The 26087-nt window shown below is 47.6% G+C and overlaps 1 protein-coding gene across 1 annotated transcript in view; it reads left to right on the top strand.

Annotated features, from left to right (window-relative positions):
• PLXNA4 (plexin A4) overlaps positions 1 to 26087 on the top strand; it is a 703335-nt gene that overhangs the window by 655580 nt on the left and 21668 nt on the right. The window contains exons 27-30 of the mRNA XM_058190650.1: positions 5891 to 5994; positions 18468 to 18567; positions 19891 to 20081; positions 25447 to 25616. Coding sequence (XP_058046633.1) covers positions 5891 to 5994; positions 18468 to 18567; positions 19891 to 20081; positions 25447 to 25616 — 565 coding nt within the window. The remainder of the gene's footprint in view (positions 1 to 5890; positions 5995 to 18467; positions 18568 to 19890; positions 20082 to 25446; positions 25617 to 26087) is intronic.

Below are 26087 nucleotides of genomic sequence, written 5' to 3'. Positions count from 1 at the left end.
AAGAAAAGAAAGAAAAAAGAAAGAGAGAGAGAGAGAAGGGAAGAAAGAGTGAGAAAGAGGAGGGAAGGAGGAGAAAGGAGAAAGATAGTGAGAAAGGGAGAGGAAGAAAAAGAGGAAAAGAAAGAGAGGACAGAAGAAAGAGAAAAAGCAAGGAGGAGAGAAAGAAAGAGAAAGTGAGATAGAAATAAAGAATAAGAGAAAGAAAAAAAGAGAAAGAAAAAAGAAAGAGAGAAAAGAAAGGAAAAAAGAGAGAGAAAGACAAGAAAAGAGAAAAAGAAAGATGAAAGAAAGAGTGAGAAAGATGAAAGAAAGAAAAGAAAGAAAAAGAAAGAGAGAGAGAGAAGGGAAGAAAGAGGAGAAAAGAGGAGGGAAGGAGGAGAAAGGGAGAAAGATAGTGAGAAAGGGAGAGGAAGAAAAAGAGGAAGGAGAAAAAGAGCGAGGAAAAGAGAGAGGAAGAAAGAGAAAAAAGCAAGGAGGGAGAGAAAAAGAAAGAGAAAGTGAGATAGAAATAAAGAATAAGAGAAAGAAAGAAAGAAAGAGAGAAAAGAAAGGAAAAAAAGAGAGAGAAAGACAGAAGAAAAGAGAAAAAGAAAGATGAAAGAAAGAGAGTGAGAAAGATGAAAGAAAGAAAAGAAAGAAAAAAGAAAGAGAGAGAGTGAGAAGGGAAGAAAGAGTGAGAAAGAGGAGGGAAGGAGGGAGAAAGGGAGAAAGATAGTGAGAAAGGGAGAGGAAGAGGAAGGAGAAAAAGAGCGAGGAAAAGAGAGAGGAAGAAAGAGAAAAAAGCAAGGCGGGAGAGAAAAAGAAAGGACGTGAGAAAGAGAAATAAAGAGAAAGAGAGAAATATAGAAAGAGAAAAAGAAAGAAAGAAAGGACAGACTGACTGAGAAACAACGCTATATTCGTTCCGCACGGAGCAAGAATTCGCCATTCGTGTTGACTCCAGAGCTCTGCTTGCATGGTCTCGTGCCCTGGCTGAGGCACTCAAAAGGCACTGTTGCTTTGCAAAAAGCATCCATCTGACTCCCGGCTCTCACATTTTCTCCCAACCCCAGGCAACCTTGCTGCAATCCTCCGGAGAGGATTCAGGGAGATGCTATTCCATCCATTCTGGTTTTTCTTACCCCAGGCCAAGATGTGAGGAGAAACACGTCCGCCTGTTTTTCTCATCACGGTCTGCTGTGCACGGGTGGGCCCTGTTTAGGAGCAGACAGGGAGTCCTCAACGTACGACGGTCACTAAGCCCAGAATTATGGCTGTCGGTCATGCCAGTCGTTAAGTCGTCGCACGACTGACTCGGTTTTTACGGAACGATTTTGGGGCGGCGGCGGTCGTGGAGCAGGGCAGGGTGTCGTAAAAACAAGTGCCGTGTTCCCGAAACAAACATATATAAAACATATATAATGTTGTATAAAAAATGAGAGGAGATGTGAAAAACCCATTTTTACAGGCTTCAAAGCAGTGGCGGGATTCAAATCATTTAACAACCGGCTCTCTGCCCTAATGAGCGGCTGGGTGGGCGTGGCCATGGTGGGTGTGGCCAGGGAGTATGACAGGCAGCATTCGGGCTCCTGTACCCCTCTGGGAGCAAAAATGGGCCACGGGAGGGGCGGGGAACATGCTGCCCCCCCACGGCCCATTTAGGGTCTAGTAGGCCTTCCTGCAGCCTCCTGGAAGCAAAAACGGGCTCCAGGGGGTGGGGGATGGCATACCGCCCTGCCCCGTGCTCCATTTTGGGCCTAGGAGGCCTCCCTGAAGCCTGGGAGCGAAAATGGGAGGGCATGAGACTCCTGGAAGGGCGGGGCAGGGGTGGGGCCAGAAAGCAAAATAACTACCAATTCGCCCGAACCGGCTGGAACCGGCTATATCCCACAACTGCTTCAAGGAGAGCTGGTTAATTAGCCTTGCCCTTTGGTGCTTTGGAAAATAGTTGGGCGTCCTCATCTCCCCGAGGTGTGAACTCAACACCCACCCACCCACCCACCCAAATCCCCCCAATTCTGCCTAGCTTTGAGCTAGTTCTCCTCGCACCACACACTTCGGCAGCAGCTGAATTTATTTAATGTGTTTAAACTTGGTGAACACACTAGCCTTCGTTTGCCTCTAGGTGTGTCTTTGTGTGTATGTGTGTGTGTGTGTGTGTGTGTGTGTGTGTGTCTGTTGGACATAGGGATGCAGCTTGCCTGTTTGCTGCTGCAAATTCAGAAAATGTGTTAAGGCAGCCAACACATAAAGCAAACAAGCATTTTGGATAATCTGGAATTATTTAAGGACGGAGGCCTGGGAGCAACCGGTATTTTCGCTATTGTGTCTGTTGAGCCAAGCACCAAACTGATCTGGATTTTGTAAAGGCAAGTTAAGATGATATTAATGATCCGGTGTTATAGCTTGATTCGAAATGTATATGTTGTTGGGGGATAATGGGTAGATCAGGGCTACAGGGAGTCCTCGACTTGCAAGGATTCATTTCAGTGACAGCACTGAAAAAAGTGACTTAAGACCGTTTTTCACACCGATAACCGTAGTAGCAACTCCACCATCACATGATCAAAATTCAGAAGTTTGGCAACTGGCTCATATTTATGGACGGTCGCAGTGTCTCGGGGTCACGTGATCTCATTTTGCGATCTTGTGACAAGCCAAGTCAAGGGGGAAGCCAGATTCATTTAACAACCGTGTGATTAACTTCACCACCGCAGTGATTCGCTTAACATCTGTGGCGAAAAAGGTCGGAAAACGGGGCAAAACTCACTTAACAACCGTCTCGTTGAGCAACAGAAATTTTGGGTTCAGTTGTGGCTGTAAGTCAAGGAATGCCTGGACCTTCCTTTTCTTCTTCTCAGCTTCTTGAGAAATGCTACCTGTTTTTCCCCTCCTCTAGCAATCAATCTAGCAATCTATCTATCTATCTATCTATCTATCTATCAATCAATCTATCAATCAATCAATCTAGCAATCAATCTAGCAATCTAGCAACCAAGTAGAAAAAATAGGGACCACCTTTGGTGAGAAGGTAACAGCGTTCCATGCACCTTTGGCGTTGAGTCATGCCAGTCACATGACCACGGAGACGTCTTCGGACAGCGCTGGCTCTTCGGCTTTGAAACGGAGATGAGCACCGCCCCCTAGAGTTGGGAACGAATAGCACGTATGTGCGAGGGGAACCTTTACCTTTACCTTTAGCAATCTTTCCTCAAGATTAAACATTCAAAATTCATCCACCTCTCTTTCTCGTGGCCCCTCTTGGTGCAAAGAGCTGCATTGGTGCAGAGCCCTGGTGGCGCAGTGGTGAGACTGCAGTATTGCAGGCTAACTCTGCCCGCTGCAGTTCAATCCTGACCGGCTCAAGGTTGACTCAGCCTTCCATCCTTAAGAAGTCAAATGAAGGCCCAGATTGTTGGGGTGACAGGCTGAGTCTGATACTTAGAGATGGTTATAAATCACTGTGAAGCGGTATATGTCTAAGGGCTACTACTAAGCAGGCAGGCAGGCAGGCAGGCAGGCAGGCAGGCAGGAAGGAAGGAAGGAAGGAAGGAAGGAAGGAAGGAAGGAAAAGAGAGGGAACAGAGGAAAAGAGAGAGGGAGGGGGAGTGAATAAGGGAGGAAGGAAGGAAGGAAGGAAGGAAGGAAGGAAGGAAGGAAGGAAGGAAGGAAGGAAGGAAGGAAGGAAGGAAGGAAGGAAGGGCCGTAGTGGCACAGTGGTGAGACTGCAGTATTGCAGGCAAACTCTGCCCACTGCCAGCAGTTCGATCCTGACCAGCTCAAGGTTGGAAGGGAGGGAGGGAGGGAGGGAAAGAGGGACGGGCGTGGTGGTGCAGTGGTGAGGCTGCAGTATTGCAGAACAGATTCTGCCCACTGCCAGCAGTTCGATCCTGACCGGCTCAAGTTTGACTCAGTCTTCCATCCTTCTGAGGTTGGTAAAATGGGGACCCAGATTGTAGGGAGCAAGAGGATGATTCTGTGAGCTGCTTAGAAGGGGCTGTAAAGCACTGTGAAGCGGTATATACGTCTAAGGGCTATTACTAAGTGTGAAGGAAGGAAGGAAGGAAGGAAGGAAGGAAGGAAGGAAGGAAGGAAGGAAGGAAGGAAGGAAGGAAGGAAGGAAGGAAGGAAGGAAGGAAGGAAGGAAGGGCCATGGTGGTGCAGTGGTGAGGCTACAGTATTTAAACTGCTTAGAGGGGGCTGTAAAGGACTGTCAATTGGTATATAAATCTATTGCTATTGCTAAGTGATATATAGCAATAGCAATAGCACTTAGACTTATATACTGATTCACAGGGCTTTTCAGCCCTCTCTAAATGGTTTACAATCAGCATCTTGCCCCCCAACTATCTGGCTCCTCATTTTACCAGCCCCAGAAGGATGGAAGGCTGAGTCAACCATCGAATCCAAGAATCGAACTGCTGGCAGCCGGTAGTCGGCAGAAGTAGCCTGCAGTACTGCATTCTGACCACTGCGCCACCTCGGATTAATATAACTGAATCTCCCCTTTGTATTATCTGGGAAGGAGCGAATGTTGGCCTGTTAACAGGTTAATCTAGGATTGCGTTTCGCTCGTGCCGCCCAAACTGAAGGAACGTAGCTTTATCGGAGCTGTTTGCTTGCATAGAGGAAAGCTCACGATTTCATGGTGCACAATTTCTCTACACCGCTGGTGGCCCCACTGGTTCATTTCAAGCCACCGAACAATTAGAAGGCGAAGGGCGACGTTTGCCTTCTGTCATTTCTCCATCTTCTCCCAGAGAAAGATGTCAGGGTAGCCTCTCCCCCCCGCCCTCCCCCCCTTTCCCTTCGGCAGCAAAGCTTCCCCTGCAATTGGCAAAGTTGATTACCAGCTGGCTCCAAAGTGGGAACGGAAAGCAAAACACTAGTTTTGCAAATACGGTTGTAATTAAGCGATGGAGAAGCAGCTAAGAGCAAAACGCTTCCTCGCATTACAATGACGGGACCACCCTTCTGCAGAGAATAGAATAGAATAGAATAGAATAGAATAGAATAGAATAGAATAGAATAGAATAGAATAGAATAGAATAGAATAGAATAGAATAGAATTGAATTGAATTTTTATTGGCCAAGTGTGATTGGACACACAAGGAATTTGTCTTGGTGCATATGCTCTCAGTGTACATAAAAAGACAAGATACGTTAATCAAGGTACAACATTTACAACACAATTGATGGTCAATATATCAATATAAATCATAAGGATTGCCAGCAACAAAGTTACAGTCATACAGTCATAAGTGGAAAGAGATTGGTGATGGGAACGATGAGAAGATTAATAGTAGTGCAGATTCAGTAAATAGTTTGACAGTGTTGATGGAATTATTTGTTTAGCAGAGAAGAGCAACCAGGATGATTAAGGGACTGGAGGCTAAAACATACAATGAACAGTTGCAGGAACTGGGCCTGGCTAGTCTAGTGAAGAGAAGGACCAGGGGAGACAGGATAGCATCTTCCGATATTTGAAGGGCTGCCACAGAGTGGAGGGGGTCAAGCTATTTTCCAAAGCACAGACAACGAACAATGGATGGAAACTGAACAAGGAGAGATTCAACCTGGAAATAAGGAGAATTTTTCTGACAGTGAGAACAATCCACCCATGGAACAGAAGTTGCCTTCGGAAGTTGTGGGAGCTTCATCCCTGAAGGCTTTCAAGAAGAGACTGGGCTGCCCTCTGTCAGACATGGTGTAGGGTCTCCTGCTTGAGCAGGGGGTTGGACTAGATGACCTACGAGGTCCCTTCCAAGTCTGTTAATCTCTTAATCTAGTAAACCTCCGAGGTCCCCTCCCATTCGGTGATTCTGTTCACCTGCAGAGGCCACATCGCTGTTCTCCCCCAAACCATTTCCATTTGCTTGCGGGCATGACATGAGTTTCTCTTTCCTCACAGAATGGCGGCAGGCCAACGGCAGCAGAACGATCCTTCAGGATGAAGATCTGACCACCAAGATCGAGAACGACTGGAAGAGGCTGAATACTCTTGTCCATTATCAGGTGTGTAAATCAGTTTTGGTTTTGTTGGATCAGTGAACCATCTGGTTCAGTTCCAAGCGGGGAGAAAGTCACTGGCAATAAAATGGAGGCCGGAGGCTGATTGGAAAGAAAGTTTCCCTTCATTGATGAAGCAGAACCACCAACCACATGTGGTTCTGGGACAGCTGACAAAATGAAGTTGAGAGTGGGTGGGATTTTATACCTTATGGATTCCTACGGGGGCCATGTAGGTGTTGTGACCCAGGCCCAAGTAGGTAGTAGAAAACTCAGTCAGTATAAAAACAAACAAACTTTATTCGAACAGCTGAGAATTACTTCATTCCCAGCGTAGTCGAACTAAATTAAAGCAAATTCCTCCCAACACAAATTCCTCAGTCCTATCGCAAACCTCGGTCCAATTCGGCAAACCGCCAAAGGCCTTTCTTGGCAAATCTTCAGAAGACACCGATACAAAAATAAATGCAAGAAGACGACGCTATCAATGTTGTTTTCCGGCAAAGCCCAAATGTCGTTGCTGGTCTTTTTTAAGCCTTATGGGAGGGGCCAATCATCTCTTGGCCCTACTCCTGAGTCGTCCTTTTTGCTTGAGCTGTTCTTGCATTCTGGCAGCTCTTCTCATGTGTGCATTAGGAACAGGCTCCTCCTGTTCCTCTGCCTCACTACTGTCTGCCTTTGGAGGCTCTGGAGTCTGTACCTCACTCCTTGATGGCCCTGGCCCCACCTCTGCCTCTGATGCAGAGCCCTCATCCGGACCTTCCCCAGCCTCATCACCGTCCGACTCCATTGCCAGCTCCACAGGCTGCTGGCTGACCACAACATTAGGGGTTATATATGACTCTATAGGCAAAAGAGGAAATGCAATTCCTGGGTATTTGTCTGAGCTAATCTTATCAACCATTGGCTTGCCTAATTGCGTTGCTTATCTGGAGTCTCTGTCTGACCCAGTCTTTCTGAACAGATTACCAAATCTGCCTTTTTAAAATCTGGCTGCCTCAATTTCTGCTTGGGGCAGGGAGACTGGGCTGCCCTCTGTCAGACATGGTGTAGGGTCTCCTGCTTGAGCAGGGGGTTGGACTAGATGACCTACGAGGTCCCTTCCAAGTCTGTTAATCTCTTAATCTAGTAAACCTCCGAGGTCCCCTCCCATTCGGTGATTCTGTTCACCTGCAGAGGCCACATCGCTGTTCTCCCCCAAACCATTTCCATTTGCTTGCGGGCATGACATGAGTTTCTCTTTCCTCACAGAATGGCGGCAGGCCAACGGCAGCAGAACGATCCTTCAGGATGAAGATCTGACCACCAAGATCGAGAACGACTGGAAGAGGCTGAATACTCTTGTCCATTATCAGGTGTGTAAATCAGTTTTGGTTTTGTTGGATCAGTGAACCATCTGGTTCAGTTCCAAGCGGGGAGAAAGTCACTGGCAATAAAATGGAGGCCGGAGGCTGATTGGAAAGAAAGTTTCCCTTCATTGATGAAGCAGAACCACCAACCACATGTGGTTCTGGGACAGCTGACAAAATGAAGTTGAGAGTGGGTGGGATTTTATACCTTATGGATTCCTACGGGGGCCATGTAGGTGTTGTGACCCAGGCCCAAGTAGGTAGTAGAAAACTCAGTCAGTATAAAAACAAACAAACTTTATTCGAACAGCTGAGAATTACTTCATTCCCAGCGTAGTCGAACTAAATTAAAGCAAATTCCTCCCAACACAAATTCCTCAGTCCTATCGCAAACCTCGGTCCAATTCGGCAAACCGCCAAAGGCCTTTCTTGGCAAATCTTCAGAAGACACCGATACAAAAATAAATGCAAGAAGACGATGCTATCAATGTTGTTTTCCGGCAAAGCCCAAATGTCGTTGCTGGTCTTTTTTAAGCCTTATGGGAGGGGCCAATCATCTCTTGGCCCTACTCCTGAGTCGTCCTTTTTGCTTGAGCTGTTCTTGCATTCTGGCAGCTCTTCTCATGTGTGCATTAGGAACAGGCTCCTCCTGTTCCTCTGCCTCACTACTGTCTGCCTTTGGAGGCTCTGGAGTTTGTACCTCACTCCCTGATGGCCCTGGCCCCACCTCTGCCTCTGATGCAGAGCCCTCATCCGGGCCTTCCCCAGCCTCATCACCGTCCGACTCCATTGCCAGCTCCACAGGCTGCTGGCAGACCACAACATTAGGGGTTATATATGACTCTATAGGCAAAAGAGGAAATGCAATTCCTGGGTATTTGTCTGAGCTAATCTTACGAACTATTGGCTTGCCTAATTGCATTGCTTATCTGGAGTTTCTGCCTGACCCAGTCTTTCTGAATGGATTACCAAATCTGCATTTCTAAAAGATGGCCTCCTTAGTTTCTGTTTGGGGCAGGGAGACTGGGGCTGGTTTCTGCCTCCCTTAAATTTTTCCCCCCATTTCTCCTTTAGGGGGAATATCCTATCCTGCCTTTTTAATATCCCCCAAAATATTTCATTCTTCTAAGTGGGGGGGGGCTTCCTACAATTTGATTAGACCTGATGCAGTGGTGAAATCCTACCGGTTTTCGAAGTAGTAAAAAAAAAAGCTATGGTTGGTCTGAATCGATATTTCTGACGATCAGCTGTGTGTGCCACGTGATTTAAAATCGCTAGAAAGCAGGAAATCCTACTTTCTAGTGAATCTAAATCGCGCGGCGCTGCTGTTCCCCCCGCCTCGCTGTGGAGGATAGCAGTGTCCCAATATTTGAAGGGCTGCCACAGAGTGGAGGGGGTCAAGCTATTTTCCAAAGCACAGACAAGGAACAATGGATGGAAACTGAACAAGGAGAGAGATTCAACCTGAAAATAAGGAGAATTTTTCTGACAGTGAGAACAATCAACCCATGGAACAGAAGTTGCCTTCGGAAGTTGTGGGAGCTTCATCCCTGGAGGCTTTCAAGAAGAGACTGGACTGCCCTCTATCAGACATGGTGTAGGGTCTCCTGCTTGGGCGGGAGGGGGTTGGACTAGATGACCTATGAGATCCCTTCCAAGGCTGTTAATCTCCTAATCTATTAAACCTCCGAGGTCCCCTCCCACTCAGTGATTCTGTTTACCTGCAGAGGCCACATCGCTGTTCTCCCCCAAACCATTTCCGTTTGCTTGCGGGCTTGACATGCGTTTCTCTTTCCTCACAGAATGGCGGCAGGCCAACGGCAGCAGAACGATCCTTCAGGATGAAGATCTGACCACCAAGATCGAGAACGACTGGAAGAGGCTGAATACTCTTGTCCATTATCAGGTGTGTAAATCAGTTTTGGTTTTGTTGGATCAGTGAACCATCTGGTTCAGTTCCAAGCGGGGAGAAAGTCACTGGCAATAAAATGGAGGCCGGAGGCTGATTGGAAAGAAAGTTTCCCTTCATTGATGAAGCAGAACCACCAACCACATGTGGTTCTGGGACAGCTGACAAAATGAAGTTGAGAGTGGGTGGGATTTTATACCTTATGGATTCCTACGGGGGCCATGTAGGTGTTGTGACCCAGGCCCAAGTAGGTAGTAGAAAACTCAGTCAGTATAAAAACAAACAAACTTTATTCGAACAGCTGAGAATTACTTCATTCCCAGCGTAGTCGAACTAAATTAAAGCAAATTCCTCCCAACACAAATTCCTCAGTCCTATCGCAAACCTCGGTCCAATTCGGCAAACCGCCAAAGGCCTTTCTTGGCAAATCTTCAGAAGGCACCGATACAAAAATAAATGCAAGAAGACGACGCTATCAATGTTGTTTTCCGGCAAAGCCCAAATGTCGTTGCTGGTCTGTTTTAAGCCTTATGGGAGGGGCCAATTATCTCCTGGCCTTACTCCCGAGTCGTCCTCTTTGCTTGAGCTGCTCTTGCCTTCTGGCAGCTCTTCTCATGCGTGCATTAGGAACAGGCTCCTCCTGTTCCTCTGCCTCACTACTGTCAGCCTTTGGAGGCTCTGGAGTCTGTACCTCACTCCTTGATGGCCCTGGCCCCACCTCTGCCTCTGATGCAGAGCCCTCATCCGGACCTTCCCCAGCCTCATCACCGTCCGACTCCATTGCCAGCTCCACAGGCTGCTGGCTGACCACAACATTAGGGGTTATATATGACTCTATAGGCAAAAGAGGAAATGCAATTCCTGGGTATTTGTCTGAGCTAATCTTATCAACCATTGGCTTGCCTAATTGCGTTGCTTATCTGGAGTCTCTGTCTGACCCAGTCTTTCTGAACAGATTACCAAATCTGCCTTTTTAAAATCTGGCTGCCTCAATTTCTGCTTGGGGCAGGGAGACTGGGGCTGGTTTCTGTCTCCCTTAAATTTTTGCCCCCATTTAGGGGAAATATCCTATCCTGCCTTTTTAATATCCCCCAAAATATTTCATTCTTCTAAGTGAGGGGGCTTCCTACAATTTGATTAGACCTGATGCATTGGTGAAATCCTACCGTTTTCGAAGTAGTAAAAAAAATGCTATGGTTGGTCTGAACCGATATTTCTGACGATCAGCTGTGTGTGCCGCGTGATTTAAAATCGCTAGAAAGCAGGAAATCCTACTTTCTAGTGAATCTAAATCGCGCGGCGCTGCTGTTCCCCCCGCCTCGCTGTGGAGGATAGCAGTGTCCCAATATTTGAGGGGCTGCCACAGAGAGGAAGGGGGTCAAGCTATTTTCCAAAGCACCTGAAGGCCAGACAAGGAATAATGGATGGAACCTGAACAAGCAGAAATCCAACCTGGAAATAAGGATAACTTTTCTGACAATGTGAATAATCCACCCATAGAACAGAAGTTGCCTTCAGAAGTTCTGGGAGCTTCATCATTGGAGGCTTTCAAGAAGAGACTGGACTGCCATTTATCAGAAATGGTGTAGGGTCTCCTGCTTGGGTAGGGGTTTGGACTAGATGACCTAAAAGGTCCCTTCCAACTCTGTTAATCTACTCTATTCAACCTACTCTACTCCAGGTTGCTCCTCTGCTTGGTTAGTTTCCAATTATGGTTTCTTGTCTTTGCCTTCAGGTGCTTTGGAGAATAGGTTGACCCCCTTCGCCTTTCTAGGATGTCTTTGTGTGACGTCCACCAGGTTTATTAGTGGACTGTTGACCGTCCTTGGTTTGCATAAAGATGAGAGACGATGAACAGCCAGATGTGAAAAGCCACTTCTGCTGGGCTTCAAGGAGAGCTGGTTAATTAGCATCCTGGTGTTGCTTTGAAGATGAAAGCACTCGGTGATAAGTGCTAATTATTGTTACTGCCTGATGGCAAGAGGGCCCTTCCCTTGCACGTTCAATAAAGATGCGTCAGATGCAGCTCCTCTTATCAATGGTTGAATATTCGGCTTTGTTTCATTTATCTCGGGAGAGACCATGAGGCTATCCAAAGGTGTCTGTTGCCGGTTCTTGTAGCCATCCATTTCAGATATCGCCCAGGGAGATCCTTTCTCAAAAGCGTGGGAGGTGAACTGCATCAGCTCGCAGCCAACTTCTCAGCTTGCTCAGCCACAGTTGTGTCAGACGCCGTTAGAATAAACAAGCCAACTTGGTTTCCTTTCCGATAGTGACTTCTTTTATTGGGTCTGCTACAAACCGGGTCTCAGGAAAAGTCGAGGTCTCTCTGTATAAAGTCAGCACTGAGAGCTTCTGCCTCTCAGCCCCTTTTAAACATCCCGCGCTGCTCGTGCCCCGCCCCATGGCTGAACGGCTCCATTGATTGGACGCCCGGCTGCTCTCTCCCTCCTCGTCTGACAGCCTCAGCTGCCACGTCATCTGCTAAATCCCAGAACTAAAGCAGCTTTTCCTAATGCTCAGCCCTCATCTTCCTCTATCCCAGTCGCCAGTGTGCAAATTCCTTTCTCATGATTGCCAAACGCAGATCCCTGCAACCCTTAAACAAGTCCTTGATATGTCATCCCTTTGATTAGGGGTTGCTCCCAAGATCAGGATTCCTGTAGCGTCATGTGTCGAGCCGGAGCTGGGTTCGACTCAACCCTTCTTCTCTGCTCTCTCTCATAGTAATCCCATAGTACTATTGCTTACAGTATATATTCTTATTTACCTTTTGTGAATTAATGGCATTCACCCACCGAAAAGTCCCAGCAAGAGTCCTTCAAGGGGTTAACTGCAGTACAGACCTTATCAGTTCCTTGCAATTCAAGGCCGTTGAGTTCCCAGCCGAAAGGCTGCAAATTAAATTCTGGCAAGCAGTCTTTGTGGCACACAAAACACGATGAGCCAAATCTTCAGAAATACTAACGGTTTTCTTCTACGACCACCATTCCCCTTTCCTTCTATTTATTCCCCAGCCAGGGAGGAGCAATTCAGCATCCACATGTACTTTGCTTGCCGAGTCGACTCCTTGTCCTCCGTTGCTCACCTCTCCTAACTGCTCTGCACCTATGTGCATCGGGAACAGGCCCCAGCTGTTCTTCTTCCTCACTCATCTCAGCCTCCAAAGGCAGCTGCCTCTCCGGCAGCTGGGAAATGTCAGACGGTCCTGGCTCTATCTCTGCATCTGATGCAGAGCATCTATCAGAGCCTTCCCCAGACTCAAAACTGGCCCAATTTCCTCCCCAACCTCATCGTCGTCCGAGTCTGTGCCGAGCCACAACATATAGGAGGAGGGAGAGGAGGAGGAGGAGGAGAGGAGGAGGAAGAAAAGGAGGAGGAGGAGGGAGGACTGTGGGGTTCTTGGTGCTTTGTGAGCGTGGTTGGTTTTTTGTTTTTTTTTGCAGACATTTCATTACCCATCTGGGTAACATCATCAGCACTAGATCAGGGGTCTCCAGCCTTGGCAAATTTAAGACTTGTGGACTTCAAGTCCCAGAGTTCCTCAGCCAGCAAAGCAAAGCAAAGCAAAAAGCAAAGCAAAAAGCAAAGCAAAAAGCAAAGCAAAAAGCAAAGCAAAAAGCAAAGCAAAAAGCAAAGCAAAGCAAAGCGGCGAGGCGAGGCGAGGCGAGGCGAGGCGAGGCGAGGCGAGGCAAGGCAAGGAGAAAGAGGAGAGGAGATGAGAGGAAAGGAAAGGAATGGAAAGCAAGGGAAGGGAATGGAAGAGAAGGGAAGAGAAAGATAGGAAAGCAAAGCAAAGCAAAGCAAAGCGGCGAGGCGAGGCGAGGCGAGGCGAGGCGAGGCGAGGCAAGGCGAGGCAAGGCAAGGCAAGGAGAAAGAGGAGAGGAGATGAGAGGAAAGGAATGGAAAGCAAGGGAAGGAAGGAAGGAAGGAAGGAAGGAAGGAAGGAAGGAAGGAAGGAAGGGAAAGATAGGAAAGCAAAGCAAAGCAAAGCAAAGCAGCAAGGTGAGACGAGGCGAGGCAAGGCAAGGCAAGGCAAGGCAAGGCAAGGCAAGGCAAGGCAAGGCAAGGCAAGGCAAGGCAAGGAGAAAGAGAAGAGGAGATGAGAGGAAAGGAATGGAAAGCAAGGGAAGGGAAGGGAAGGGAAGGGAAGGGAAAGCAAAGCAAAGCAAAGCAAAGCAAAGCAAAGCAAAGCAAAGCAAAGCAAAGCAAAGCAAAGCAAAGCAAAGCAAAGCAAAGCAAAGCAAAGCAAGCAAAGCAAAGCAGGCTGAGGAATTCTGGGACTTGAAGTCCACAAGTCTTAAAGTTGCCAAGGTTGGAGACCCCTGGTCTAGATGGGTCATGAAATGTCTGCAAGAAAACAGCCATGCTCAGAAAGCACCAAGAACCCCCCAGTCGTCCTCCTCCCCTCCTCCTCCTCCTCCTCCTCCTCCTCCTCCTCCTCCTCCTCCTCCTCCTCCTTCTCCTCCTCGCCCTCCTCCCCCTCAAAAGTATCAACAAGAACAGTTAACTGGCCCATTGCATCCTCCACAACAGCTCATACAAGTTCTCATCATGATATATTCGATGAAGGGCACGGCAGCTGCCCACAGAATGATCCAGTGGGAAATAATTTGCTGTACACTTGGTGATGGGGATTATTTTTCTTTTTCTCGCAACGGTACGGATCGAAAAGCCGGGGGGGGGGAAATAGAAAGGGAAAGGATTGATTACCGACATCGCCTTATTTTTCCAAAAGAATGCCTTCAGAGTAAATGGGATTCAGCTCCAGCTCCGTGCAAGTCGAAGTTGTAAAATATGAAACTCCCGGTCCAAGACAAACTTACTTACCAGTATGTTTTCACTTAAAACGGGGAGCAAAAGGTTTTGCTGGGGTGAAATATAGCCTCCTGGGTGCCCATTTTTCCTCGCGCTCTCTGACTCCCTCCCTCTCCCTCTCCCCCCCCCCAAAGTTATCTGTATTTCATAGTGACAGCTGTGATGAAAAGTAGCAGCAGGAACAATCAGCTTTTACTTTGCGGGACTTTCTGACAATTACGAATGACGATGCAGCACGCTCATAAATCCAATTACGAACGAAGGCAACAGTTTTTCCCTACACGGCTCTGCAGCAGAAGGCAGAAAGGACAAAATCCATGCGCCCCAAAATTTCAAGCGTGCGATTTGTTTTTTTTGTTTTTGTTTTCTGGCAATGAATTTCCCACTGGTTCCAGTGCATTTTTTCCCCTCCCCGGACACCTGTCTCAGAATCAGAATAGAGCTAGAAGGGACCTTGGAGGTCTTCTAGTCCAGCTCCCAGCTCAAGCAGGAGGACCTAGACCAGTGATGGCTAACCTTTTTGCCATCACGTGCCAGGAGGGGGGGGCGGGGGAGGGGGGGCGCATGTGCGTGCCCATACCCATAATTCTATGCACCCCACTCCCGCACATGTGCGCACGACCCCCCCCATGCTTCCCACTCTCCTGGCACGCGATGGTCCAGTAGGCCCGTTTTTCTCTCTCACCTGGCTCCAGAGCCTTTCTAGGAGTCTGGGGAGGGCGAAAATGGCCTTCCCCACCCCCCAGAGGCCCTCTGGAGGCCAGAAATGGCCCGTTTGCCAACTTCCGGTGGGACCGCACCCGTTATTTGCTGTCCCCAGCCTCCAGAGCCTCTCTAGGCTTCCATTCTCTCTAGGCAACCTTCCATTCTCCTCCAATTTTAAGAAGGGAATTTGGAGCAAGGCCTCCAGGAAATTGCTCACCTGAATCCCACATGTTGCTTTTTTCATCCCGTTGCTCAAAAAATGCATTACAATGCAATAAAAGAGAATATCTATAGCTCAGGGTAGAACGGTGGGTTCCTTAATGTTCTCCGAGTTTGGTTGTTTTCCTGCAGACGTTTCATGATCCAACTAGGTAATATCATCAGTGCTAGTGAGGGTGGGGTTTGCTCCCTATTTATATACAAGAGCTTGCCCTGTGTTAGTGGGGATGTTTGGTTTTTCTCCTTGGTCGTTCCTTGATTAGGGTATTGTTTTCTGCTTGATAGTTTGTCTGGTATTAATCCCTGTTTATCTGGCTGTTGATTGCATAGGGTATTGTTTTCTGTTTGATTATTTGTCTGGTGTTAATCCCTGTTTATCTGCTGTTGATTGCTGGAGGGGATGTATTCTGGTCTCTTTGTTTCCTTCTTGACTTTCTTTCATTGTCTCTCTTGAATGGCGTGTAAATGTGATCTATCTCTATGTGTCATCGAGCCATCAATCGTCTATTGCAATCATCATCTATTCTGTTCAGCAATCATCATCTATTCAGCCATCAATAGACACACGGAGATGTGGATATGGATCACTAGACTCATCAATAGATAGATACAGATATGGATTTGTGGAGAGCACCAAACGACTCCACAAATCCATATGCAAATGACATTTTTTCTCAACGATTTTCAGATCAGCTGCCTACTTCCTAAGGCTATAAACACACGAATTCATGAAGAACCAGAGAAAGCCAGACTTCCTTGCTTGCAACTTGGTAGTAAGTGTCGTGTCCCACTCCTCCGCTGACGGCCGGGTCAGGGAAATCTGAATCAGGCATGCCTCTGCAGCTCTGCCAAAGTCCTAGCAAAGTTCTCAAGGCAGGCAGGAGACCAGAAAGTGATTTCAGCAAGATAAGGTAGACTTTGCCTGACTCAGAGAATGCCAGAAAGCAGATCCTTTATATAGGCCATGGGGTGTGGCTCCATGACTCAGCACTTATCCAGGCCTGCCCCTCCCTTCCTTCTGTTGCCGCCGCCTATCAATTCTCCTGAAGCGAGGGTCACTCCAGTCTGCAGCTGTTGGTAATTGACCTTCCTCAGGCTCACATGCTGTGGGGGAGGGGGAGGGGTCTAGTTGTTCCGTTTGCCTGGGCATGGAGCCAGAGCTGGGGGCTGGAGGCACTTCTTCCTCCTTGGCCTGTCTGGGCATGGAGCCAGGGCTGGGGCCAGGAGGCATGCTAGGACATTCCTCAGCGTTCGGAAGCAGATAAAATGGGCCCGGCTGCGGGGAAAGCGGACGAGGCACAACAGTAAGTTGGACTCATGGCCTTGAGTCCTTGATCCAATGAGAGAGAGAAGAGGTCTCGATGACCTCTTGGGTTTGAAGATGACTCCACTTCTCAAGGCCGTTCATTCCCAGGTCCATCAATCTTTTCATAGTTTTTTTTTTTTAATTATTATTATTTCTGGTCCCCTGAAGATCCTTGATGTATTTCTCTGGATCAGTTTCTCTGAATTCTTCTTGAAAAACAGTGACCAGAACTCGACCCAGCACTTGGGATGGATGTGACCCACACAGTATAATTAATCAGGAATTGATTCATTCTCGTATTACCAAAGCTATCCTTTGGCTGATGGGAAGTTAGATTTGCCATTTTGGTGCTCAACTCAAGGGCTGGGAAGTGGCTCACCAGGCTAATGTAGCCTGTTATTAACACACAGCTGCCTGCAGTTACAATTACTGCAGGTTCGAGTCCCACCAGGCCCAAGGTTGACTCAGCCTTCCATCCTTTATAAAGTAGGTAAAATGAGGACTCAGATTGTTGGGGGCAATAAGTTGACTTTGTATATAATATACAAATGGATGAAGACTATTGCTTGACATAGTGTAAGCCGCCCTGAGTCTTCGGAGAAGGGCGGGATATAAATTCAAAGAAAAAAAAAAAACTCTGCTGCTTGGCCGAGGGAGCCAGTGTTGTCCAAAGACGAATTTCCACGGTCATCTGGCCAGCATGGCTACGTGCCAAAGATACACAGACGCTGTTACCTTCCCACCAATGTGGTACCTATTTATCTACTCACATGTGCATGCTTTCGAACAGGAACTCCCCCTGTTACATGGCATTTGGGTCTCGAACCCAAGCTCTGAGCATTTCAATCTCCGCCTCTATAACTGCTGAATCATCCTACCCATGCATAGATATAAAAAACTGTGAGAAGGATCTTGGAGTCCTAGTGGACGATCATTTAAATACGAGCCAGCGGTGTGCTGCAGCTGCTAAAAAAGCCAACACAGTTCTGGGCTGCATAAACAGAGGGATAGAATCAAGATCACGTGAAGTGTTAGTGCCACTTTATAATGCCTTGGTAAGGCCACACTTGGAATATTGCATTCAGTTTTGGTTGCCACGATGTAAAAAGGATGTTGAGACTCTAGAAAGAGTGCAGAGAAGAGCAACAAAGATGATAGAATAGAATAGAATAGAATAGAATAGAATAGAATAGAATAGAATAGAATAGAATAGAATAGAATAGAATAGAATTTTTATTGGCCAAGTGTGATTGGACACACAAGGAATTTGTCTTGGTGCATATGCTCTCAGTGTACATAAAAGAAAAGATACGTTCATCAAGGTACAACATTTACAACACAATTGATGATCAATATATCAATATAAATCATAAGGATTGCCAGCAACAAGTTATAGTCATACAGTCATAAGTGGAAAGAGATTGGTGGTGCAGATTCAGTAAATAGTCTGACAGTGTTGAGGGAATTATTTGTTTAGCAGAGTGATGGCCTTCGGGAAAAAACTATTCTTGTGTCTAGTTGTTCTGGTGTGCAGTGCTCTATAGCGTCGTTTTGAGGGTAGGAGTTGAAACAGTTTATGTCCAGGATGCGAGGGATCTGCAAATATTTTCACGGCCCTCTTCTTGATTCGTGCAGTATACAGGTCCTCAATGGAAGGCAAGTTGGTAGCAATTATTTTTTCTGCAGTTCTAATTATCCTCTGAAGTCTGTGTTTTTCTTGTTGGGTTGCAGAACCGAACCAGACAGTTATAGAGGTGCAAATGACAGACTCAATAATTCCTCTGTAGAATTGGATCAGCAGCTCCTTGGGCAGTTTGAGCTTACTGAGTTGGCGCAGAAAGAACATTCTTTGTTGTCCTTTTTTAATGATGTTTTTGATGTTAGCTGTCCATTTGAGATCTTGCGATATGATAGAACCCAGAAATTTGAAGGTTTCTACTGTTGATACTGTGTTGTCAAGTATTGTGAGAGATGGAAGTATGGAATTGGCCAAGTGTGATTGGACACACAAGGAATTTGTCTTGGTGCATATGCTCTCAGTGTACATAAAAAAAAAAGATACCTTCATCAAGGTACAACATTTACAACACAAATGATGGTCATCTAACCATAATGCGTTGGTTTCTTTTGCACAAGGCACATCAGATTGATAAAAGGTCCATTCCTTTCCTAGGTGCCCGATGGATCTCTGGTGGCTTTGGTATCCAAGCAAGTTACTGCTTACAACGCGGTCAACAATTTCACCGTCTCGAGGACTTCTGCAAGCAAATACGGTAAGGACTTTTCCATCAGGGCATGTGAGACAACCGAGAAGGCATAAGACAGTGAAGACACAGACCAGCCTTTTCAAGATGGGTTAGTCCAGGGATGGGGAACCATGGCCCTTTTAGGACTTCTGGACTTCAGCTCCCAGAATTCCTGAGCCAGCATAACTGGCTCAGGAATTCTGGGAGTTGAAGTCCACCAGTTGGAAATGGGGCCATGCTGGCTCAGAAATTCTGGGAGTTGAAGTCCACAGGTCGTAAAGGGGCCATGCTAGCTCAGGAATTCTGGGAGTTGAAGTCCATAGGTCATAAAGGAGCCATGCTGGCTTAGGAATTCTGGGAGTTGAAGTCCACAGATTGTAAAGAGGCTATGGTTCCCCACTCTTGGTATAGATGCTCGGAGGACAGTAACCATCTGACAGGCCCTGAAGAACGCAAATTATAGGCTAATCCCTGTAATAAAATGTGGCCAAAATATCGGGAAGCAATGTATAATTTGGAGTTTTATTCTGGAGTCGTACATCCCAGAACAAAATACACCCAATAACAAAGAACAGAACAGAATGAGAGGACTGGGAGGGTCCTTGGAGATCTTTGAGCATCTGTACGCGGCTGTTTTTAGACTAGCAACTCATTCCTTAATACACTGCTCCAGGGACCCTTAAAAAAACCAGTTCAAATCCAATAAAGGAAAACATTTGTAGCTCAGGGTTAAAATGAGGGGTTGGCCCTTGGTGTTCCCTGAGATGGTTTGTTTTCTGGCAGACGTTTCATGACCCAACTAGGTAACATCATCAGTGTTAGAAGGGAGTGGGGGGGGAGGAGGAGGAGAGGGAGGAGGAGGAGGAGGAGGAGGAAGAGGAAGAGGAAGACAACAACTGTGGGGTTCTTAGTGCTCTCTGAGCTTGTTTGTTTTCTTGGAGATGTTTCATTACCCAACTAGATAATGTCATCAGTGCTAGAAGGGAGTGGGGTTTGTGGAGAGGAGGAGAAGGAGGTAGAGGAGGAGGAGGAAGTGGAAGAGGAGGAGGAGGACAACAATGACTGTGAGGTTCTTGGTGCTCTCTGAGCTGGGTTGTTTTCTTGCAGACGTTTCATGACCCAGCTAGGTAACATCATCAGTCCTAGAAGGGAGTGCTGTTTGCTCTCTGTCTATATACACCACAGGCCTCTTCTAGCCCTGATGATGTTACCTAGTTGGGTCCTAAACATCTCCAAGAAAACAACCCAGTGCCAAGGATTCCCCCCTCCCCCCAGTTTCAATTTTCTTTTTCCACTTACCCCTTGGAAGAAAATCTTCAAGGGTTTTTGTGTGTCCATTTGTGCTTCCAGAAAACATGATCCGATACACTGGAAGCCCAGATAGCTTGCGTTCCCGGACGCCCATGATTACGCCCGACCTAGAAAGCGGGGTGAAGATGTGGCACTTAGTGAAGAACCACGAACATGGCGATCAGAAAGAAGGAGACCGAGGGAGCAAGATGGTATCCGAAATCTACCTGACAAGGCTGCTAGCCACCAAGGTAGGTGAGGCTGGAAAGAAGGGAGAGGACGCCCAAAAGGGAGATAGGAAAAAAAATGGAATTGCACTAATAAAAGAGAATATTTGCAGCTCAGGGTTGAATTGTGGGGGTGCTTGGTGCTCTATGAGCTTGGTGGTTTTGTTGCAGATGTTTCGTCACCCAACTAGGTAACATCATCAGTGCTAGAAGGAAGTGGGTCCTGCTCGCTTTTTATATGCAAGTTCTAAGAGATACTCTCATGTGTGTGTGTGTGTGTGTGTGTGTGTGTGTGTGTGTGTGTGTATGAGAGAGAGACAGAGAGAGAGAGAGAAAGAAAAAGGAAGACGGAAATAGAAAAAGAAAAATAGAGAGGGACAAAAAACAGGAAGAGAACAAGAAAGAGAAAAAGAGACAGAAACAGAAAAAGAGGGAGAGAAAAAGAGTGAAAGAAAGAAAGGGAGAAAGATACAAAAGAGAAAGAGGAAAAGGAAAAGAGAAACAGAAAGAGTAAAAAAAAGGAAAAGAGACAGAGAAAGTGAAAAAAAGAGAGAATGAAAGAGAAAGAAAGAGGGAGGGAATGACAGAGACACACACAGAGAGAAAGAGAGAGACAGAGAGAGAAGGAAAGAAAGAGAGAGAGAAAGAGAGAGAGAGAGAGAAGGAAAGAAAAAGAGAGAGAAAGAGATAAAATAGAGACCGGGGAACCAAAAACAGAAAGAGACAGAAAGAGAGAGAGAGAGAGAGAGAGACAGAGAGAGAGAGAGAGACAGAGAGGCAGAAAGAGAAAGAGAGGGAGAATGAAAGAGAAAGAAAGAGATAGAGAGAAATGCAAGAGAGGGAGGGGAAGAGAGAGACACACACAGAGAGAAAGAGAGAGAGAGAGAGAGAGAAGGAAAGAAAAATAGCGAAGAAGAAAGAGAGCGATACAAGAGAGGGAGGGAAGGAGAGAAAGAGAGAGACAGAGAGAAGGAAAGAGAAAGAAGAGAGAGAAAGGAAAACAAAAAGAGAGAGAAAGAGACACACACAGAGAGAAAGGGAAACCAAAAGAAAGAGACCGAGAGGCAGAAGGAGAAAGAGAGGGAGAAAAATGCAATCCCCAGATAGGTTGCTTGACAAGGAAATAATCTTTCCACGGAGGTGTTGACCTAAATGGAGGTTTTGGAGAGGCAGCAAGCTTTCGGCTGTCACCCAAGTGCGGTGCTTCAGGAGCGATGATTTGTGTGACAGCTTTATAATTCTCTGCTGTTGACTTTCGGCCCGGGGAATACCGGCGAAGGTGGTTTAACACTCAGAGCCTCCCATCTTTTCCTTGCTCACCGGCCAACTCCGGATGATTTATGTAGCATTGATTTTGCTGACACTTTCAAAGTGCCGAACCCAGCAGAGCGAACCAGAGACCGGTGGAAGTAGGGAAGGGAGCGATTTCCCAGAGATAAAGGGGGGAGACAGGCCATCCCTTTAGGGGGGGGGGTGATGGCTCCCTTTTCCCCCACCCTCCCACCTCTGATCTTGCCCTGCCCCTGATGGGAAGGGGCCATGAACCTCGTCTTGGCTTTCAGTTCTTCTCCACAAGCCAGCCGAGATACGTCTGCCGTTGGTTGTGGTGTGTTTTGTGTCGTTTTGCAAGACCCGAGTAAACGCGACCTGAGATAACTTGCTGGGCTGGGCTGGCGCACATCACAGGCCCTGAGAACATAGAATAACAGATTGGAAGGGACCTTGGAGGTCCTCTAGTCCAGGGATCTGCAACCTTAAAACTTCAAAGAGCCATTTGGACCCGTTTCCCACAGAAAAGAAAACACCAGGAACCACAGAACCCTTCCCGTGCCTGACTATTTCTTGAGCGGCCACAAAACTAACATAGGTAGTTGAATTCAACGTTCTGTTTTCTTCTGAAATAGTTTTTTTTTTCCTTGGATTTATCCTTAGTTCAGGGATCTCCAACCTTGGTCCCTTTAAGACTTGTGGACTTCAACTCCCAGAGTCCCTCAGCCAGCAAAGCTGGCTGAGGAACTCTGGGAGTTGAAGTCCACAAGTCTTAAAGGGACCAAGGTTGGAGAGTCCTGCCATAGGTGGCCTACTGGGGGTCGAAAAGCTCAATAAATCGCTGGCGGGTGTCGCACATTGGCAGTTGTGACGCATATTTTGAGCGACAGGGAGCCGCAGCAGAGGGGTGAAAGAGCCACATGTGGGCTCCAGAGCCGCAGGTTGCTGACTCCTGCTCTAGTCCAACCTCCAACCTGTATCAAGTGTGTCGTGTCCCACCCCCACTCCGACGAACAAGTCAAGGAAGTCCGTAACAGACGTGGGAACGAAGCCTCTGCAGCTTGCCAAATTCCTTCGAGGTTTATCAGGGCAGGCAGGAGTCCAAGTTGTGACTTCAGCGATAGAGTCCGATATCAGCAAACTAGATAAGACTTTGCTTGACTCAAGGTTGGAATGCCAAAAGCAGGTCCTTTATATAGGCTGTGGGGTGTGGCTCCATGACTCAGCATTTATCCAGGCCTGCCCCACCCTGTCTTCTGCTGGCGTCACCTCTCAGATCTCCGGAAGCGAGGGTCCTCCTACACTGAATTGTCTTCAGCTGGATCTGCTGTCAGTAATTCCACCACCTGGCTGGCTTCTTGCTCTGAAGGCTGAGCCAAAGGAACACACGCTGTTTGAGTGAGGTTTATGGGGCTTGTCCTTTCACTCCTTGAATCCACTCCGGGCATGGGGCCAGGGCTGGGGGCTGGAGTCATGACAGGCCGTTCATATTCATTATCAGACTCGGAGTCTGATAAAAGGCCCGGTTGGAGTTGGAAAGGGCCTGGCTGAGGAGAGGAGGGAGGACGAGTCACAACAAAGTGGCTGGTACAATCATTTCTTGAAAACCTCCAATGAGCTGATGAGGGGTCCTTCAACCAATCGGATCAGGGAGCTCAACCGATCTCGTTGCACATTTGTTACGCACTGACAATAAAGATTTGAAATTGAGATTGAAATTCGCCCAACAGGACCCGTCATGATCCGAACAGGGTGCTCTCCACCTTATGCTACAAATGCCAGCCTAAGCTGCTAACAAGCTCCTTGGGTTGCAAAATCAATGCGTAAGAACAGCAGCCAGTTGATCCTAGAAGAGTGATGGCTAACCTTTTTGCTGTCACGTGTCAAAAGCGGGGCGAGCGCGAGGGGTCGCACACGCATGTGCCCACACCCATAATGCAATGTCCCCCCGCATTCCCCCTGCCTCCGCACATGCGTGCATGACACACACTCGCTCCCCCTGCGCAGGTGCGCGTGACCGCCCGCGGCTCATTTTGAGCCTAGTAGGCCTTCCTGAAGCCTCCTGGGATCAAAAATGGGCCACGAGGGGGGCGTGTACCACATCTCCCCACGCTCCCCCTGCACATGCACACACATCTCCTGCATGCTACCCCACCTCCGCACCAGAGGCCAGAAAATCAGCTGGCTATTAGGAAGCGTGTGATGGAGCCGAGCTGGGCGACAGCTCGCGTGCCTGCAGAGAGAGCTCCGCTTGCCACCTGTGATACACATCCCATAGATTCGCCATCAAGGTCCTAGAACATAGAATCATAGAGTTGGACGGGATCTTGGAGGTCTTCTAGCCCAGGGGTCTCCAACCTTGGTCCATTTAAGACTTGTGGACTTCAACTCCCAGAGTCCCTCAGCCAGCTGGCTGAGGGACTCTGGGATTTGAAGTCCACAAGTCTTAAAGGGACCAAGGTTGGAGACCCCTGTTCTAGTGCAACCCCCTGCTCAATACCATTTCAGACAAATGGTTGTCCAATCTCTTCTGGAAAGGCCTCTAGTGTTGGAGCACTTACAATTTCTGGAAGCAAACCAAGGCCCAGCTAAAACCGGTGTTTGGTTTCTCGTGGTGGGCAGCCAGTTGCTTCTACTCCCAAGGAGGAGATGGAGATGTTCAACTATGGCGATAGGGAGACCGATTGTCTCTAATGTATAACGGAATAACCGAATTGGAAGGGATCTTGGAGGTCTTCTATCTAGTCCAGCCACCTACTCAAACAAGAGACCATATATCATTCTGGACAAATGACTGTCCAGTCTCTTCTTAAAAACCTCCAGTGATGGAGAACCCACAACTTCTGGAGGCAAGGGGTTCCACTGGCTAATTGTTCTCACTGTCAGGAAATTTCTCCTTAGTTCTAAGTTGCTTCTCTCCTTGGTTAGTTTCCACCCATTGCTTCTTGTCCTGCCCTTAGGGGCTTTGGGGAATAGCTTGACTCCCTCTTCTTCATGGCAGCCCCTTAAATGCTGGAAGACAGTTATCTTCAGAGTGTTTGCCTTGTGAAATTTTTATAGCATTGTTTTCGTAATTATTTTTAATGTATTTTTTTTATATTTTCTTCTTTCTTTTTTCTTTTTCCCCCCATCTTTTTTCCTGCTTTTTCCCTCCTCCTCTTTTCCTCTTTCTCCTTCTCCTACCACTTCCACCTCCTCTTCCCCTTCTTCTTCTTCCTTCTCCTCTTCTTGCTCCTCCTCCTTCCCTCCTTCCTCTTCTTCCTTTTTCTTGTCCTCTTCTTTGTGTTCTTCCTCCTCCTCCTCATCGTCTTCTTCACTCCTTCCCCTTCCTCCTCCTCTTCCCCTTCTTCTTCTTCCTTCTCCTCTTCTTGCTCCTCCTCCTTCCCTCCTTCCTCTTCTTCCTTTTTCTTGTCCTCTTCTTTGTGTTCTTCCTCCTCCTCTCTCTTCTTCTTCCTCCTTCCTTCCTTCCTCCTCCTCTTCCCCTTCTTCTTCTTCCTTGTCCTCTTCTTTCTCCTCCTCCTCCTCCCCTTCTTCCTCTTCTTCCTCTTTCTTGTCCTCTTCTTTGTGTTCTTCCTCCTCCTCCTCATCGTCTTCTTCACTCCTTCCCATTCCTCCTCCTCTTCCCCTTCTTCTTCCTTCTCCTCTTCTTTCTCCTCCTCCTTCCCTTCTTCCTCTTTCTTGTCCTCTTCTTTGTGTTCTTCCTCCTCCTCCTCCTCTTCTTCACTCCTTCCCCTTCCACTTCCTCCTCCTCTTCACCTTCTTCTTCTTCCTTCTCCTCTTCCTTCTCCTCCTCCTTCCCTCCTTCCTCTTCTTCCTCTTTCTTGTCCTCTTCTTTGTGTTCTTCCTCCTCCTCCTCCTCTTCCCTCCTCCTCTCTGCCTCCTTTTCCTCTCTCTCTCCCCCCTCCCTCCTTTCACTCTGTTCCCTGTCTTTCCCTCATTCACTCCCTTCCTTCCTTCCTTCCTTCCTTCCTTCCTTCCCTCCTTCCTTCCTTCCTCCTTCCTCCTCCTCCTCCTTCCTTCCCTTCCTTCCTTCCTCCCTTCCTCCCTCCCTCCCTCCCCCTCCTCCTCTTCCTCCCTGTTTTTTGTCTCTTTCCCTCCTGGTGCCCCCTTTTCCTGACAGGGCACTTTACAGAAGTTTGTGGATGACCTCTTCGAGACAATCTTCAGCACAGCCCACCGAGGCAGTGCGCTGCCCCTGGCCATCAAGTACATGTTTGACTTCCTGGATGAGCAAGCAGATAAGCACAACATCCACGATCCCCACGTGCGGCACACCTGGAAAAGCAATTGGTGAGCGCTTCCAAAGAGCCCAGCTCACCTTCCCTTCCCCCCACCCCAACGGGGCCAAAAGAGGAAGCCATTTCCAGAATGTTTCTAAAGTTGAAGAGCGTTTTGGAACCTTCCTGCCCAAGGGAACCAGAAGCAACTAGGGACGAGTCAAGGAAGGTCACTTCCGAAATGTAGAGTAGACCTTGACTTATGACTTAAGGGAGGGAGGAAAGAGGGAACAGAGGGAAAGGAGGAGGAAGGAGGGAAGGAGGAGGAGGGAGGAGGAGGAGGAGGAGGAGGAAGGAAGGAAGGAAGGAAGGAAGGAAGGAAGGAAGGAAGGAAAAGAGAATGAACAGAGGAAAAGAGGGAGTGGGAGTGAACATGGGAGAAAGAAAGAATGGAAGGAAGGAAGGAAAGAAGGAAGTAAAAGAGAGGGAACAGAGGAAAAGAGAGAGGGGGAGTGAACATGGGAGAAAGAAAGAGAGGAAGGAA

Source organism: Ahaetulla prasina, chromosome 7 (assembly GCF_028640845.1).
Source record: "Ahaetulla prasina isolate Xishuangbanna chromosome 7, ASM2864084v1, whole genome shotgun sequence".
Classification (NCBI taxonomy): domain Eukaryota; kingdom Metazoa; phylum Chordata; class Lepidosauria; order Squamata; family Colubridae; genus Ahaetulla; species Ahaetulla prasina.
This window is presented reverse-complemented; position numbering and strand designations above follow the sequence as displayed.